The sequence below is a fragment of the Rhinichthys klamathensis genome, unplaced genomic scaffold (assembly GCF_029890125.1).
Source record: "Rhinichthys klamathensis goyatoka isolate OS25496 unplaced genomic scaffold, OSU_Roscu_1.1 h1tg000105l_1, whole genome shotgun sequence".
Classification (NCBI taxonomy): domain Eukaryota; kingdom Metazoa; phylum Chordata; class Actinopteri; order Cypriniformes; family Leuciscidae; genus Rhinichthys; species Rhinichthys klamathensis.
In genome coordinates, this window is record NW_026606644.1 from 133,937 (window position 1) to 152,742 (window position 18,806).

Sequence of the window (18,806 nt, forward strand, 5' to 3'; positions counted from 1 at the left end):
CCAAGTCACAGACTAATTAAATAATGTAAAAAAAAAAAAAAAAAAAAAAAAAAAAAATCATACAAACCTGTTACTTGGTTAACGGTATGTTATCTTAAATGGTAAGAATTATATTAGGTATATAAAAATACTCATTAGTATTTTGCAATAAATTTAAATGGATTTTAATTAAATAATAAAATATAATTTTTTTTAAATGGCAAATAAAAATTGAAATTGTTTCGTTTAAAAAAGTGTAAGTGTGTGTGTGTGTAGTCTTATCATTAATAATTATGTTTAATATTCAAATTATGGTGATGTTTTTTTATATTTATCTAAATATAAATTTACCAGTAATTATATAATAAAATATTATATAATAAATTTATATTGTATAATTAATTATATATAGGTGTGTGTGTGTGTGTGTATATATATATACAGGTCCTTCTAAAAAAAATAGCATATTGTGATAAAGTTCATTATTTTCCATAATGTAATGATACAAATTAAACTTTCATATATTTTAGATTCATTGCACACCAACTGAAATATTTCAGGTCTTTTATTGTTTTAATACTGATGACACCTTCAAATAATTATGTTCAGTTATGCACTCAATAGTAAATACTTGGTCAGGAATCCTTTTGCAGAAATGACTGCTTCAATGCGGCGTGGCATGGAGGCAATCAGCCTGTGGCACTGCTGAGGTGTTATGGAGACCCAGGATGCTTCGATAGCGGCCTTAAGCTCATCCAGAGTGTTGGGTCTTGCGTCTCTCAACTTTCTCTTCACAATATCCCACAGATTCTCTATGGGGTTCAGGTCAGGAGAGTTGGCAGGCCAATTGAGCACAGTAATACCATGGTCAGTAAACCATTTACCAGTGGTTTTGGCACTGTAAGCAGGAGCCAGGTCGTGCTGAAAAATGAAATCTTCATCTCCATAAAGCTTTTCAGCAGATGGAAGCATGAAGTGCTCCAAAATCTCCTGATAGCTAGCTGCATTGACCCTGCCCTTGATAAAACACAGTGCACCAACACCAGCAGCTGACATGGCACCCCAGACCATCACTGACTGTGGGTACTTCACACCGGACTTCAGGCATTTTGGCATTTCCTTCTCCCCAGTCTTCCTCCAGACTCTGGCGCCTTGATTTCCGAATGACATGCAAAACTGAGCAACAGTCCAGTGCTGCTTCTCTGTAGCCCAGGTCAGGCGCTTCTGCCGCTGTTTCTGGTTCAAAAGTGGCTTGACCTGGGGAATGCGGCACCTGTAGCCCATTTCCTGCACACGCCTGTGCACGGTGGCTCTGGATGTTTCTACTCCAGACTCAGTCCACTGCTTCCGCAGGTCCCCCAAGGTCTGGAATCGGTCCTTCTCCACAATCTTCCTCAGGGTCCGGTCACCTCTTCTCGTTGTGCAGCGTTTTTTGCCACACTTTTTCCTTCCCACAGACTTCCCACTGAGGTGCCTTGATACAGCACTCTGGGAACAGCCTATTTGTTCAGAAATTTCTTTCTGTCTTACCCTCTTGCTTGAGGGTGTCAATGATGGCCTTCTGGACAGCAGTCAGGTCGGCAGTCTTACCCATGATTGCGGTTTTGAGTAATGAAACAGGCTGGGAGTTTTTAAAAGCCTCAGGAATCTTTTGCAGGTGTTTAGAGTTAATTAGTTGATTCAGATGATTAGGTTAATAGCTTATTTAGAGACCCTTTTCATGATATGCTAATTTTTTGAGACAGGAATTTGGGGTTTTCATGAGCTGTATGCCAAAATCATCAGTATTAAAACAATAAAAGACCTGAAATATTTCAGTTGGTGTGCAATGAATCTAAAATATATGAAAGTTAAATTTTTATCATTACATTATGGAAAATAATGAACTTTATCACAATATGCTAATTTTTTTAGAAGGACCTGTATATATATATATATATATATCACATTTCAAAATAAATACATAAAATGTATACACTAGTTTTTTAAATATATATATATTTTTTTTTTTTTTTTTTTGATGCATTAAATTGATCAAAAGTGACAGTAAAGACTTGCTGTTATAAAAGGCCAGACAGATTGTTATAAAAATCTAAAATATTTTTAAATAAATGGTGTTCTTTTGAACTTACTATTCATCCAAGAATCATGAAAAAGGATTGCATTTTCCACAAAAATATGAAGTAGCATAACTGTTTTCAACATTGGTAATAATAATCATAAATGTTTCTTGTGCAGTCATGTTCCAATCATGTGACACTGAAGACTGATATAAAATTACATTTTAACATTTTAAAACAGTTTATTTTAAATAGTATATTTTTTAAATTAAATAATATTTTTGATTAAATAAATGCAGCCTTGGTGAGCATAAGAGACTTCTTTCAAAAGTTAACATTTTGAATGGTAATGTACACAGTGTAGAATAGAATAGAATAGAATAGAATAGAATAGAATAGAATAGAATAGAATAGAATAGAATAGAATAAGAATTAGAATTAGAATAGAATAGAATACTGCTGGTGGAATATATTTCCTTGACTTTACAGTAGAGAATTTTAGGGTTCAGTGACTTCAGTCAGTGTCTCACTCAAGACTATCTTGGCAACTTCTATCCACCATATTCCTACGCCCCATGATGCTTTGCGCGAATTATGGGTGTAACTTCCGTTAAAGGTGCTCTAAGCGATGTCACGCGTTTTTTAGGCCAAAACATTTTTTGTCACATCGACACATACAGCAAACATCTCCTCACTATCCGCTGGCTGCCTGTCCCCTGAACACACTGTAAAGAAACGCGATCTCTGTAGACAGCCCAGGCTCAACAAACAGCAACAAAAACAAACTGCGGCGACCCGCTCCACGAAACATAACAAACTGTTCCAGCCAATGACCGACAAGAAGGGTTTTGGGGGTGTGGTTTGGGGGGTTAGTGTGCGGATGAGGAGGAGGGAGGGTCTAGCTAGCCTCTTTTGTTTGACAATACTTTAAACATCAACAAGAAGTGACGTCACCCAGGATCGATTAGAGAACCTTTAAGCTGTAAACAATCAGTGAAAGGCTCGCTCTATGAACGCAATACGTTAAAAAAGTGTCACAATGAGATGACATTAATCGACTCACCCTTCAACCATCGAAATATTTAAATGAAATTTAAAAGTTTAAAAGACTCAACAAGGTCAACAGACCAAAAATAGCCCCAAAAGCGCGAGTCTTTGGTTAAATATCACTGTAGTTGGCAAATATATCGTATAACAAGCCTTAATCAAACATATTCATCAGCATTACGTGACACTATATCAAAGTGATTTCTGTCATTTTGACAGATTATAAATTGCATTTACCTGTGAAAACAAACCTGGAAAGAGACGTGAGGATTTGAGAATAATAACGAGAGATTCTTCGTGCATTCCAGTGAATTATTATCGTAAATTAAATTCGGGAGAACAGACCACAAATGTGCCGTATGTGTTGTACTTTTTTCATACTTTTACAGCGGATTGCAAAGGAAAAAATAAAAATCATCACGAGGAAAAGAGAGCAGCGACTGAAAAGAGCTCTTGCCATAGATATTCTTGTTATAACATGTCACGTTGAAATACCAAGTATAACGTTATTCTCATGACGTCTGAAAATAAATCATGAAGGAAAATTGACAGCTCCTCCAGTCAAACTGACGGATCAGCTTTATTTGTAGGACAACCTTATGATTTGAAATGATTCGTTTCAGCCTTTTTGTACGGAAGCTCCCCAAACCAGAAGTGCCACCCATAATTCAAAACGCAGTAAGGTCGTCAGGAATAAGGTGGATATGGGATCAAACTAGCAACTTGCCGTTATTGAGTCCTCTGAGCATTAACCAGTATGCAACACCACCCACCAAATAAATAAAAACAGTGGAGATTATGAATTTGATTCTACTATTTCGTGCATTAGAGTGTCACACATTTGAGAAACTGACCATCCTCAGGCAAAATAAGATATTATTCATAGCTTTATTGAAGGAATATGAAGATGTTTCAGTGTGCTAATATTCTCTGTTTAGAAACCGAGATTCTTCTAGTCGAGCAAACCTCATCTGGTCTTTCCTCAAAGAGCTTTAATGAGCTTTCAGACAGTCATTACAGAAGTGCTGTGGCTGTTTGTGTGCTTGAGCGTGAGGTCAGCTGCTCATGTATATGATGTCTCTATTGTGAATGCTGGTCACTAGGCAACCAACCAAGGCTTTTTCCCACTGCAATAAAGAGATCCTGAGGTTAATGTAATGCAACAAAATGGGCAAAAGCTGGAGCTCGTGTTCATTGTCACATGTCTCTGATGGAGCGTATAGAATCTACAGTAACTGTTTATTTAGGATTTACAGCATATTCAGTTTTCTGTATGAAAAATATTTCTCTGTGCATTTTAAGGTTTTAACAATGAAGACAAACATTAAAACATTCACCTAAAGGATTATTAGGAACACTATACTAATACTGTGTTTGACCCCCTTTCACCTTCAAAACTGCCTTAATTCTACGTGGCATTGATTCAACAAGGTGCTGAAAGCTGTTAGCCCACATTCTTATGTTAGCCCATATTAATAGGATAGCATCTTGCAGTTGATGGAGATTTTTGGGATGCACATCCAGGGCACGAAGCTCCAGTTCCACCACATCCCAAAGATGCTCTATTGGGTTAAGATCTGGTGACTGTGGGGGCCATTTTAGTACAGTGAACTCATTGTCATGTTCAAGAAACCAATTTGAAATAATTCAAGCTTTGTGACATGGTGCATTATCCTGCTGGAAGTAGCCATCAGAGGATGGGTACATGGTGGCCATAAAGGGATGGACATGGTCAGAAACAATGCTCAGGTAGGCCGTGGCATTTAAACGATGCCCAATTGGCACTAAGGGGCCTAAAGTGTGCCAAGAAAACATCCCCCACACCATTACACCACCACCACCAGCCTGCACAGTGGTAACAAGGCATGATGGATCCATGTTCTCATTCTGTTTACGCCAAATTCTGACTCTACCATCTGAATGTCTCAACAGAAATCGAGACTCATCAGACCAGGCAACATTTTTCCAGTCTTCAACTGTCCAATTTTGGTGAGCTCTTGCAAATTGTAGCCTCTTTTTCCTATTTGTAGTGGAGATGAGTGGTACCCGGTGGGGTCTTCTGCTGTTGTAGCCCATCCGCCTCAAGGTTGTGCGTGTTGTGGCTTCACAAATGCTTTGCTGCATACCTCGGTTGTAACGAGTGGTTATTTCAGTCAAAGTTGCTCTTCTATCAGCTTGAATCAGTCGGCCCATTCTCCTCTGACCTCTAGCATCAACAAGGCATTTTCGCCCACAGGACTGCCGCATACTGGATGTTTTTCCCTTTTCACACCATTCTTTGTAAACCCTAGAAATGGTTGTGCGTGAAAATCCCAGTAACTGAGCAGATTGTGAAATACTCAGACCGGCCCGTCTGGCACCAACAACCATGCCACGCTCAAAATTGCTTAAATCACCTTTCTTTCCCATTCTAACATTCAGTTTGGAGTTCAGGAGATTGTCTTGACCAGGACCACACCCCTAAATGCATTGAAGCAACTGCCATGTGATTGGTTGATTAGATAATTGCATTAATGAGAAATTGAACAGGTGTTCCTAATAATCCTTTAGGTGAGTGTATACTACCTTGAATTTTTTTTTAAATCACAAGGTTTATAATGTGCATTATTATGAAAGTGAAATATTCCTTTTGAAATATGCTAAACAATTATATTGTTTGAATTAGAAAAAAAAATGGTCTAAATAATAACAGGAGCGGATGGAAAACTCTAGTTAGATAAGAGAGCTTAGTTGCGTTAATGGTCTGAAAGAGTTTACGGCACATTTCAAAATATAAAAGATTGTTGTAATTTTTTTAAGAAATGAACTCATTGCTCTTCAAGAGAAAGTGCTCTTAAAAAGCTTAATTTTTTGCCATAAGCTATTGCTATCTCTTTAAGTTTGATTATATAGTAGTAGTCAAGTCACCTTTATTTATATGAGGCTTTTACAATATAGATTGCTTCAAAGCAGCTTTACAGTGCAGGGTTCCAGACTGCGACCAAATTGGTCGCATATGCGACCATTTTTTGAGAATGTGCGAGTTAAAATGTTATGTGGTCGCATTTGTGCGAGTGGACGCTTAACTTATGTTCAAAATGAACGAGTAGGCTACATCATGAATCCATTTTCCAAACCGTGTTTTTGACTTGTTCTGAATCACTACGGTACGCCTATAATAAGTGTTTATATTCGGACTATTTTATCCCGGGGTCAGTGGCGGTTCTACATTGAATTACACCCTGGGCGAGACCCCCCCCCCCCCCGACTATGACTCGCCATAGACATTAAAGGCCAATTTATACTTCTGCGTCGGGTGCGCGCAGTAGGTACGGCGTAGCATACGCACAGACGCGTACCATACGCCGTACCCTTCACCGTGACCTGACGCGCACCTCCTCAAAAATGTAACTACACGTCGCGACGACGCGGACCGCAAGATCTGTGATTGGTCGGCTTGGGAGCATCGCGTTTCCTCCTATGTATTTCCGGCGTGTTCTTCTGCACCTCGCGCCATTTTTTAATTCTAAGTACAGCGAAACTGTTAAAAAAACAAAAAAATTACCTTTTCCACCTCGATAAGCTCCAACTCCAACATGATCTGCTCTCTTTCAGTCGCCATTGCTTGTAGTAACCTAAACTCAAAACAGCCGCGAGGAATCTAAACACAGTGGAACATTAAAACCCTCCGCCGCCAACTAGCGTTTCGGCGCTGTACTGCAGAGCAACGCAGACCTAAACGCAGAAGTATAAATGCTCATGACGGCGTCGCCTACGTGCGTAGCGTACGCCGTACACTACGGCATACACTCGACGCAGAAGTATAAATTGGCCTTAACGGAGAGAATTTCCGTCTACAATGTTCTTCCGCAAGACACGTGCAGTTTATTTATTGACGAACGTAGACGTCACGCGCATTGCACACTGATGGTGAAACGCGCCAATTACGAATTCAGGAATTAAGGCATTTAAAAATGAAAAGGTCTCACGAAACACCGAGCCCCTTCCTACGTCTTTTCAGCGGTTAGATGAGAGTAATCGCTCCACAGAGGAAAAGGAAATGATTATAAAATGCAGACGGTAAGGAGTGTGAGATTTCTGATTTTTGTTACAACTGTAAACTTTGATAACGAAAATCTGTATCAGCGTATTATAATACTCTAATCTTTTAAAATGTAATGCATACATTTGAATGTTTAATGAGTTTTAAAAGATAGAAAGATGATGCTGATAGAAAGATGATAATAGACAGACAGATAGATAGATATAATATAATTCAAATGTAAATAGATAGATTGTATACACTCTAAACAATGCTGGGTTGTTTAAACTCAAATTTGGGTCAAATATGGACAAACCCAAATGTTGGGTTAAAAATTTAATTTTAACCCAACTTTCACTTTCAACTGTAAAAAAGTTTTATTACATTTTTAACCCAACATTGGGGTTGTCCATATTAGACCCAAATTTGGGTTGAAACAACCCAGCATTTTTTAGTGATAATTCAAATGTTAAATGCTTAAAATTACAGATTAAAGCTGCAGTCCGGCATTTTTCCTCTTTGTCGCCATCTCTGTTCGAAATCTGCAATTGCAGTCATTCGCGGAATTATCAACTTTACGTGGGTTGTAGTTCAACACCCTCGACACGGCACAGCGCGGATGAACACAGTGTTTGAGGAGAGTGCGCAGCTGTCAGTCACCGCGCCGATGTGGATATTGTCATTCAGAATCACAGATTATTCTTTTTGGAAGTATGACCAACATAAGAATTTTCACCGGGAAATGTCATCTGAACTAGTAAGAAACATTCACTTTTGTTCTGGTTCTGACATTGCAGTAAATCGCGCTGATTAAATCTAACAATTGCTTATAAGTTATCATTTCACGCAAAACCGTGCAAAGTAGCTATACTATGTTCTCAAATTGTTAATGTTAACAACGTCAGCAAGCATTGCGTGACTACATCATGTAATGTCCTTTCGATATTATCCTTGTTTTCGCATGGGTCCGGTTGCCGTCTCTTTTTTTCTGTAGCCACTCCGAAGTCCGAACGAAGTCTTTTGCATGTTACAGGCGGGTGAGTCTCTAGTTGTCACTGATGAATGATGATCGTCGTTTGAACCTTTCTGGATCCGCCATCAAATTGATAAGTTTAATTATATCAAGTGCTGTGAGAAAAGGCTATAAGTCTCTACCTCCAACATCCTCACACGCAATATATCAGCTTATACTAGCCGAGACTCCTTCTTTATGTGTACAGATGTGACGTAATGACGCAAAGACATGCTCGAATCTCCCGCGGAAATACACCAGTACCACTAAAATTAAAAACATTATTACAAGCTTACCGTTTTGCATCGAGCTACGGCAAGCAGATAGTTTTGAACACTGGCTGGTTATGTATTTTATCAAATATGTATTTTGGATAATTTTTAACCCAAAAAAAGCTACGGACAGCAGCTTTAAAATTACTGTCCAAAATCCATGAAAATGATAATTATCATATATTACATGTGTTTTTATATAATATATTACAGGTATTTCTGCTGCAACCCAGAAAGCCTTTGCTAGCCTTGGTCCATTAAAACCACTATTCATCAGCATGCATTGATTAATCCCATGGCATGTAGCAAAAAAAAAAAAAAAAAAAAGGTGCGACCAACTGAGAAAGTTGGTAGCACCAGTGCAACCAGTGGAAAAGTTAGTCTGGAGCCCTGCAGTGATAAAAAGATTCAATAATGCAAACAGTTCATTTCATCTATAAAGCAGCTCTAAAAGAAAATAGTGTCATTGTTCATCTGAAGTCATTCAGTTCTGTTGTAAAGATCAATTATTAAATTAGTTCATTTCATCTATAAAGCAGTTCTGTAGAAAACAGTGATGTCATCATCGTCCGGCTCAGTTCAGTTCTCATACAATAGTGTCAGTACAGTCAAATCAATAATATTGTGAAATATTAAGTGTAAAAAGTAACCTGAATCTGAATATAATATCCAACATCAGCTGATACATATCCAGCAAACTATTTAACTCTGCAGCAAACCTCATTAAGCTTATGGTTAATCAGCATTTCTGTTATTTAAATCTTTTTAATTAATTTCTTTCAGTGTCGTGTGATCAAATTCTTTGCTAAATAAAAAGTAAAACAGTAAAAAATAAAAGGTTATTCCACTGTTCTTTAGCAGTGTTCTTCTTTAGATTTTCATTTCTAACATGGACGGATTGATGACAAATACGATAGATAGATGGGATGGATAGACAGATGGATAGATAGGGTAAATGATTATAGATAGATGGATAGATAGATGGATAGGGTAAATGATTAGATAGATAGATAGATAGATAGATAGATAGATAGATAGATAGATAGATAGATAGATAGATAGATAGATAGATAGATAGATAGATAGATAGATAGATAGATAGATAGGTAGAGGTAAATTATTAGATAGATAGATAGATAGATAGATAGATAGATAGATAGATAGATAGATAGATAGATAGATAGATAGATAGATAGATAGATAGATAGGGTAAATTATTAGATAGATAGATAGATAGATAGATATCTATCTATCTATCTATCTATCTATCTATCTAATAATTTACCCTATCTATCTATCTATCTATCTATCTATCTATCTATCTATCTAATAATTTACCTCTACCTATCTATCTATCTATCTATCTATCTATCTATCTATCTATCTATCTATCTATCTATCTAGATAGATAGATAGATAGATAGATAGATCTCATCTGACCACAAGAGGGCGCCATGACACCCTTAATTAAGGATGATTGAGAATCGTCCGTCTACAAATATTGACGCACCAAAATCCTCTTGTTCTTGATTATGATACATAACCAGTATACGTGTACAATATAGTTCATAAATGTGGACATCAGTCTGAACAACAGAGCGATGAGACAGCGCGAGCTCGCCAACAAGCTGTTCCCGCGCCTGTTGCCGTGGCGACGTACAGCGCGTGCTCTCTGTGATTCCCTGATGCTGGGGGTCGATGATGTCACAGACAGAGCGGAAATGCGCTGTTAATTAAAACCATCAAATGTTCTTTTACGGATAGGCGATAGCTAGATACTAGCTTTAAACAGCGAACCGGATTTGTTTGCAGCCTGAATAGTTTTCAGTTCAGGAAAATCCTTAGTAGCTTTAGATAATTGAATATAATGTATGATAATGCAATGGGGGAATATTTGTGGGTCCTGATAATGCCAAATGTCTTATGCTACCTACCTACATTATTTTAAACATATCTAGTCAGTGACAGAGTGCAAGCATATTCGTCTAAAATATTTCTGTATTTGCAGCTTCAGAATCATGAATATTGTTATTCTGGTGTCTCCATTGTCCTGTGCTTTGGGTTATCAGCACCAAGTCCAAGCCTATTCATATTCATTTACAACCACAATGTAATATCAAATTTAGCATTTTAATCAACAGTACATTTTTTGTTAACTTTTTATCATATGTCTTGAAGTATCGCAATAATATCGCATCATGAGTTCAGTATCGTGATATGTATCGAATCGTGACATGAGGGTATCGTTACACCCCTAAAAAACACTGATCTAAAACAGTGCACCTCAGCACATGTGTGTGCCACAGGATGACTTAAAATTATTTAAAATGAGATAAAAGCTTGAAAATATGCCCCAAAAAAAATGTAAGCTGACATTTCTTAGTTTATTCATGCTCTCAACAACTGTCATTGTTATTTATGAGCCAGTCGTGGAAACAGGGATATGTGAGGGAATTTGAAAAGTGTGCTATCTAGACCTACAAAAGTCATGAAAATTAATACAAACTTAAACAGTCATGGAATTTTTATAATAAATACAAATATTTTTAGTTATGTCAATCTATAAATATTTTATCCAGTAGAAATTGCTATTTGTGTGTTAAAAATATTTCTGCAAAAATAGAATATGAAAAAACATTAAAATTCATTAGTAATAAAAAGTGTAAACTCTGAATAACAATTAGTTATTGAAACTTCTACAGAACTTGTATTGATTTACATCATTATAATAACTATTTAATAAAAAAAAAAATATTGGCACTCCCAGATTTTGTAAATAAAAAAAGTTTGAAAATAAGCAGCTTTGTCATTATAGCATAAGTAGTAGAAATATCTTCAAGGGCTTTCCAATATTGTCTTGAGAACCACTGACCTAAGTTGTCTCCATACTTCTGCAAGTCACAATCTGTGTATTTCTGCTCAGACAAATCACTCATTATTTAAATAACAAAGCCCTAATTATTCATAGCAGGTGCCGGTCTCATCCTCAGACATGCAGACGCGACTCAGTTTGACAGGTTACATAATGCAGCTATCGTAACAATTGGACTCTGGACACCTTAAAACACTCCTTACACCAATCTGCACATCTAACTGAACTCTGATATCTAGCATATAACACTGAGCTGATTGTGTTTTGTTTTGATCTAAGCGTAACATTCGGTCACTGTGTTGGTTGGTGTCTCCCCACCTGTGGCTCTCTAGAGATGCAACGCTGTAGAGGGAGAAAAACCTGAACAACCAACAGCAGGAGACTTTACTGTCACTGGTTTGTGGTAACCATGAAACATAGAGCTACTGGAGATATTTTAGTCACCCTCGAGGGTCGTTCCCTCTATTACAGGTCAGGTGAAAAGGGGACAGAGAAGTGGCATATTGAAAAAGGAATCTTGGTGATTTTAAAGACTAAAGATTTCTTTATGTATCATACCCATTTTCATATATTGTTATGATGATGTCTTCACCTTTGCATACACACTACCTTTCAGTTCAGGGTCAGTAAGTTTTTTTTTTTTTAAAGGGGTCATTACATGGATTTTTTAGTTATTTTAATATGTTCCTTAAGATTCACTTATGATAATAAAGTTGCTTGCACAATGTGAAAAAAATTATATTCACCCTTAATTCTGAGCCTCTGTCTGAAATGATCCGTTTTTAAGGGGCGGCTCCTTTAAGGCTTGTCAGTAAAGGGACCACTGTTATGATTGGCTAACGTCATTGCATAGGAAACAGTATCAACGCCCAAGTGTTTTGAAAACATTATCCATATAAAACCATGATTTACAGACAAAGCATTATGAAATCAGTTACTTACTACGAGCTGCTGTCAGATCTCAACAAAATTTTATTTGCAAACTCTCCATTACACTGTGCCTCGTTTACAAAACAAAATGCTCCGAACAAACATAATCCTCTGACGCGATCCAGAACGCCATTAAAATAAACCATCCACTTGTTCCTGACACTGGTATCCTTTTAAAGTCTGCACAGAAATGGGATTAATGGGTTCTATTTGACATGACGCTCACATCCAGTGAAGGCAAATGTCAGCCGTTAAGTGACTGAACACCAGTGGGAGGAGCCTATGATGCGATGATGTATAATTATTAATCAATGTCTTGCTCTGGAGGCAGGTATATGCAAATGTATTCGCCCGTGTGACGTTACAAATCCCACAATATCCAAACAAGCCATTTTTGGAGCTTGATTAAATAAGAGCTTTGTTTATATCAAGGAGGATGTTTTAAGCTCTGAAACTTGCAGGAATGTTTTAAATGGTGAAAAAAAAGATCTCTTGTAAGGCAAATTTTCATGTCTCATGTCATGACCCCCTTAAAGGGATACTTTTTACATTTTACAACTCCCCCAGAGTTAAACTGTTTAGTTTTACTGTTTTTGACTCCATTCAGCCGTTCTCCGGTTCTGGCGGTACCACTTTTAGCATAGCTTAGCATACATTATTGAAGTGGACAAGACTATTAGCATTTCTAAAATAAAATGACCAAAGAGTTTCGATATTTTTCCTATTTAAAACTTGACTCTTCTGTAGTTACATCGTGCACTAAGACCGACGGAAAATGTAAAGTTGCGATTTTCTAGGCTGATATGGCTAGGAACTATACTCTCATTCCTGCGTAATAGTGCACGATGTAACTACAGAAGAGTCAAGTTTTAAATAGGAAAAATATCGAAACTCTTTGGTCATTTTTTTTTTTAGAAATGCTAATGGTCTTGTCCACTTCAATGATGTATGCTAAGCTATGCTAAAAGTGGTACCGCCAGAACCGGAGATCGGCTGAATGGATTCAAAAACGGTAAAACTCAACAGTTTAACTCTGGGGGAGTTGTAAACATAGACAGTATAAGAAGTGGACAAAGCGATCTCATTGGAACTCAGTTGAGACAGTTGAAGCCCATTTTTCAGTAGCACCTCAATGCAGTACATAAGATCCACAGGGAGGAGTCGGATCAAGATCCGAGGGGTGGAGATGGGTAGGATTAGGGGTGGGTTTAGGGATTAGGGGTGTGTTTAGGGATCAGGGGGCGGAGATGGGTAGGTTTAGGTAGATGTAAGGTGGGAGGAGTTGGATCTGGATCCGACTCCTCCCCGTGGATTTCATGTTCTGCAGTGAGGACCATCTCCCATTTTTAGCGATTTTTGAGCACTTCCGTTCCTGACGCGCAGACTCAAACCGACTCAAACTAAGCTTGATGACGTGAGCAACCTGTCTGACAGACGTTAATCTTCTAGTAGCTGTGCGTGAAAATTGCCAACGTTAATCTTGCAGAGACGAGGAACTTGAGCAAAGAGTTCTTTGGCGTGAGTGAGCAGGAGTAAGTATTCCGTTGCTTTTATGGACTCATTATCTATGGGCTTGTCCCTTGACGGGACGTCCCCCCGATTGCCTGCGAGCTTCTCCTCCTGTCTGTACGGTAATTTCAGTACAGCGCGACAGAGAGTCGAGTGGCTATGACGTAATCGTTATCCTATTTTTACAAAAACTGTTTCTACGGGGCCAAAATGTTACATAGGAGGTAATGGAGCCCTTTATACATGTTTCTTTAGAAATAAATAGAAATAGAAATAAAACAGCCCTATGTTTCTTTAGAAATAAATAATGGACAAATGGAGTCTTTAAACGCCTCAGATGTAAAGTTATTCGCTGTCAAAGTGACGCCAAAATGAATGGGAGTCAATGGAAATGCTAACGCAAGTGAAGTTCTGCTACAAGATGGCGGCACCCGGCCGGCTTCAACTTCCGGTCGATGGATTACCCCCTTGGTTGTAAAATGAGCCTATTTCCAAAAAAAGTGGAGTATCCCTTTAATACTTTCATTCAGCAAAGATGCATTAAATTGATCAAAGGTGACAGTAAAGACAGTTCTAATGTTATAAGAGTTCTATTTGAAATAAATGCTGTACTTTAAACTTTTGAACTTTTTATTATATATACATAAACATCCTGAAAAACTGTATCACAGTTTCCACAAAAATAGTTCCACAAATAATCCTGTTTTCAACATAGATAATAATCATGTGGCTGATGAAAATTTGGCTTTGCCATGACAGGAATATATAAAATTTTACAATATATTAAAATACAAAACAGTTATTTTAAATTGTAATAGTATTTCACATTATAAAACGGTTAGTTCCAATCCTTGATTCTGATTGGTCAATAGCTGTGCTTTATTCACGATAAAACACGGCTATGACCGCTTCACCCAACGGTTCTATGTATCACTACACAACACCCCTAGCAACCACTCTTAGCAACTTAAACAGATGTTTCATCTCATTGATATTGTTCATTTAAAGCTAGAGCAGAGCATTGTGAGAGATCGAGTAAGCGAGTGTACCTGCATTTACAGTAGACGTAGCATTTTCCTTCAGGTCAGTCCTATATTCATAATAAAAAAATGCGTTTGAATGTCCGCTGCATATTTTGTCCTTTTAACAGTCATGGGGTTTTCCGTGCATAACGTTAGTCATCTGTCAGTTGCGTCTGTCTTCTCCGTGATCACAAGTTCGAGTCCTTTCAAAAGCCTTCTCTACAGACTCACTCACTCACTCACTCATAAAGACAGTCTTTGCCGCCATCTATTGGCGAAATAATATATGTAACTTCTGTTGCTGTTCACGTTCCGGGACTATTTTTTCCAGCGGAAGGCAGGCTTTTAGTGATTTTACTTCATGAAAGTTGCATAGATACATATTTTTCGGCTTTAATATTTTTATTGTGTGGCAACCGTTTTATAAAAGCAATAAGGTACTCGAGGCAAGTGCTGTATCGTGAATAAGTAACGGCTGAAGGGGTTGCAGGCACTCCGCTTCGCGTCGTGCCTAACAACGCCCTCCAGCCGTTACTTATTCACGATACAGCACAGCCTCTCGTACCTTATTGCTTACATACGTTTTACTGTATTTTTGATCAAATATATTATTTCGATCAAAAATCAACTAAATTCTTTCAGACCCCAAACATTTGCATGATAGTGTTTCTAATAAATCTATTAAATAAAAATGTAGGCTATCTGGCATTTTCAATAGTAGACAGCAATTATAAAAATAAAAACCTTGAATGGTTATGTCCATTTTAGATTTGTGTAAAAGTCCGTCTCTGAAAACCCCTTGTGCTTTATAAAGCATCAGGAGGCAGTGTTATTCTAACATCAAAGAGTTCGGACATAAAAAACACGGATCTGCACCCTTCAAAAGAATTGTGGCGGCGCATCATTGATCATCCCATTATGGAGCGTTTTTCTCATCTGTTCCACAGAAGTGCCTGAACTCTCTAATGTGCAGATAAATGGATGCTATCACCCGTGTTTTGACCCAAAATGAGCAGACACCTGTTTCCCACCCGTCTCATAAAGGCATGTGCTGAAATTCCACAATTACCTAATAGAGGCAGATGAAATCAGAGCATGTGGACACCTCAGCTACACTTACAAATATATGAATGTCATTAAAATTTTTAAAATATCAAAACATAACTATTAATAGTTATTATTTTCAGAAAAAAAATATATATATTTGTTACAAACATGACTCGGGAAGTATTTAGTCATGAATATTAACACATTTTCATTGGATTAGATTACCCCGTTTGGTCTGACGACCAAAACATCCCTTTCATAAAAGGTCAAAGTTGTTCCTCTTTTCTAAGTTGCTTTGTTAGTATGCTAAATACATAAATGTAAATGTCAAAAAGACCTTGTGTGTGAAATTGTGTACTGTCAGAGTATGTACTGCAGTTGAAGGACTTACTTCTTGTCTGTTAATAAAGTACATTCTGCAAGTATGCACTTGTGTAGTATGAATACAATTAATACATATTATACTATGTTGAACTTGTCAGATGCCTTATTGTGTCAGCCATGTTATTATTTAGACATGCTTGCTAATTATATGACATGATCGTCTAAAATCGCATACTGTGTATAGTAGTAGGTAGTAGTACATTTGGTTTGAAACTTACTTTACTGCCATTAAAAAAAGCATGTTCTATATAGTATGAATGTGTGTAGTATGAATGAATTTTTGGCCCTGGAACGCTGAGCCCTCACAATCTTCCTCAGAGTCCACACTTTCGTGACGTAATACCGCTTTGACAAAAGTGCGCATCAGGGTGCATATCGGCTAAGGGCGCTCCGATTGATCGGGTGTCGGTCGTTATTGGCCGATAATAGCTTTATGTAGTTTGGTCGGTGGTCTCTCTCTATAAAAGCCGATAAGAAAAAACGATCAGATGACACAAAACTCCTGAGACAATTTTTCGCCGTGAAAGTGATAGGCTGTTCTCTTAATTATTTTATACTTAAAATACATTGTTGTTAAGAATAGCTAAATAACCCCAGTGGGTCTGTTTGAAGCCTTCTATTTATCATGTAGTATCATTTATTTGTGATCTTTATCTTTATTACCCAATACTGCTTCCAGTGATCAGCCCCAAATACCCTGATCGGAGCACCCTTAATATCGGGCACAAAGGGTGTGTTCGCGAGCACCCTTCTCTGAAACCTAAAATGGCAAATGGGACACCCTACGGTCTTGTGAACTTAATGGATATACTCACACGGCAGCCAATGTAAGTCCACAAGAGCCTCAAGCTCAAAACGTGTGCCATTGAGGCCAGGGCATACATCCGCCATGTTGTCACCATCATGTGACCTACCATATCAATTGCGTCGCTTCACTGCCATTCACAACTTCTCTCCCGTAGCCTCATGGGATAGTAAAGTGTCCATCAGATGCGTGTTCAGATAAAGTGTCCTTCAGAATCTCACCAGAAATAGTAGGTCATTTTGGTTACTTTTCATCTACTAGGAGTATGAACACTATGAATTTGGACATTGAATTTTTGCCCACTGTATTTTATAGAAGTAACCATATTTGGACACAGCAGGTAGTGACTTTTATTATTACTTTTTTTTTTTAGCAGAGAAAGGGTTTTTAACATTAAAATTTTAAAACAAATTTTTCAATTCTTCTATTTTTAAAAAAAAATATTTTTAAAGGAATTTCTACCTTTAAAAGCCTATATACAGTAGCCTACACACCAATCTCCGAAAACGTTACACCAGCTCCTTGCTATTTTTGACTTTAAGCCCCACAAAAATATAAAAATGTATATAAATTCAGAAATTGAAATTTGATGCATTTAAACTTGATGTATTGATGTACAGAAATCGAATGTATTTAAGTCATTTTGGTATGATCTGTATTCTGAATATTCTAAATAGCATCACCACTTTTTCTCTTTTTTTTTAATCAAGATTTTCAGACTTTAAAAGATTTTTAGTTACACCACCTAACCATAAACTTTCATATATATATATATATATATATATATATATATATATATATATAAATTCAGAAATTTAAAACATGCTAAATAGAGTAGAACACTATAGTCATTTTGAACTGTATTCTGAATAACTTAATGCACAACAAAAAAAAAATGTCCTGGAAGGATGCCACTTTATTTTGGTTTGATATTTTGATATTTAATGTAGGCTACTGAACTTTATTGTTAAGACTAGAGCTACAACTCCAAATACTAGCCTACTTTTGAGCCTACAAAAAAAAAAAAAAAACTATTCTACCAATAGAAATCCAGCAATTTCAGCTTTATATGCCTTAATCCACTCCCTAGACAGTCCTCCATAAGAATATGAAACATGACAGAAACTTAAACTCACCTGTGGCAGATGCAGGAACCTGTGGCGTGTTTGCTCTGGATGTGCAGTTTGTTTTCTGCACCAGCGGTTCTTTGCTAGTCTGTTTGACGATCACACCAGACCCGGTCCGCGGCTTCCCGTCCGGTTCTTTCTGCGGCTCCGAACCCACTTTGACCAACGTGTTGCGCGACTTGGTGAAAGCTGAGGTCACTGAGCCCATCTCTGCCGAACAACCTTCAGCTGACTGAACGTCTGCTTGGGAAAGACAGTTACACACTCCATGACTTTGATTCAGACACTGTCATTGCTGCCTCGTCCTCATAGAACTATGGTACAAAGCAAACCGTGTCCTCTGAGCGTGGATAATGAACCACCTTCTTTTATTCGGTTCAGTCTATTTGCGAGTCATTTTGTCAAACGGAGGCGATGGAACCAGCGGAAATCTCCTGTGCGCTTTCCCGAGAGAATGCGCGCGGTCGTCACACGAATAAAGTTAGTTTGGCAAACACGAGTCTCTGGGGTCACGAGCGTTGAAAACAAGCATCTTTAATTAGTCTGTCAAGTGTATTACATTAATGAAATCCGACACTGTCGAGCTACGAATATGCAATTACATTCACAATTAAAGTTATAAGAAATAAAGGGGAAATTGACAAAGCAATTCATATTTCTCATTAGCTCATCTTGTAAATTTGTTCTCCCCGTGCGTTTACTTTAATTCAGTATGTTTA

General features: G+C 37.5%; 1 protein-coding gene across 2 annotated transcripts in view; it reads right to left on the reverse strand.

Moving 5' to 3' along the window:
* The window catches only part of pde1cb (phosphodiesterase 1C, calmodulin-dependent b), a 139,231-nt gene extending 120,829 nt beyond the window's left edge, over window positions 1-18,402 (reverse strand). Inside the window, exon 1 of one of the 2 annotated variants that reach the window (XM_056253422.1) lies at window positions 18,097-18,402. In XM_056253422.1, the coding sequence (XP_056109397.1) occupies window positions 18,097-18,295 (199 nt within the window). In that variant the 5' untranslated portion in view covers window positions 18,296-18,402. The remainder of the gene's footprint in view (window positions 1-18,096) is intronic. The other variant, XM_056253421.1, reaches the window with a different exon arrangement.
* Window positions 18,403-18,806: the final 404 nt, after the last annotated feature.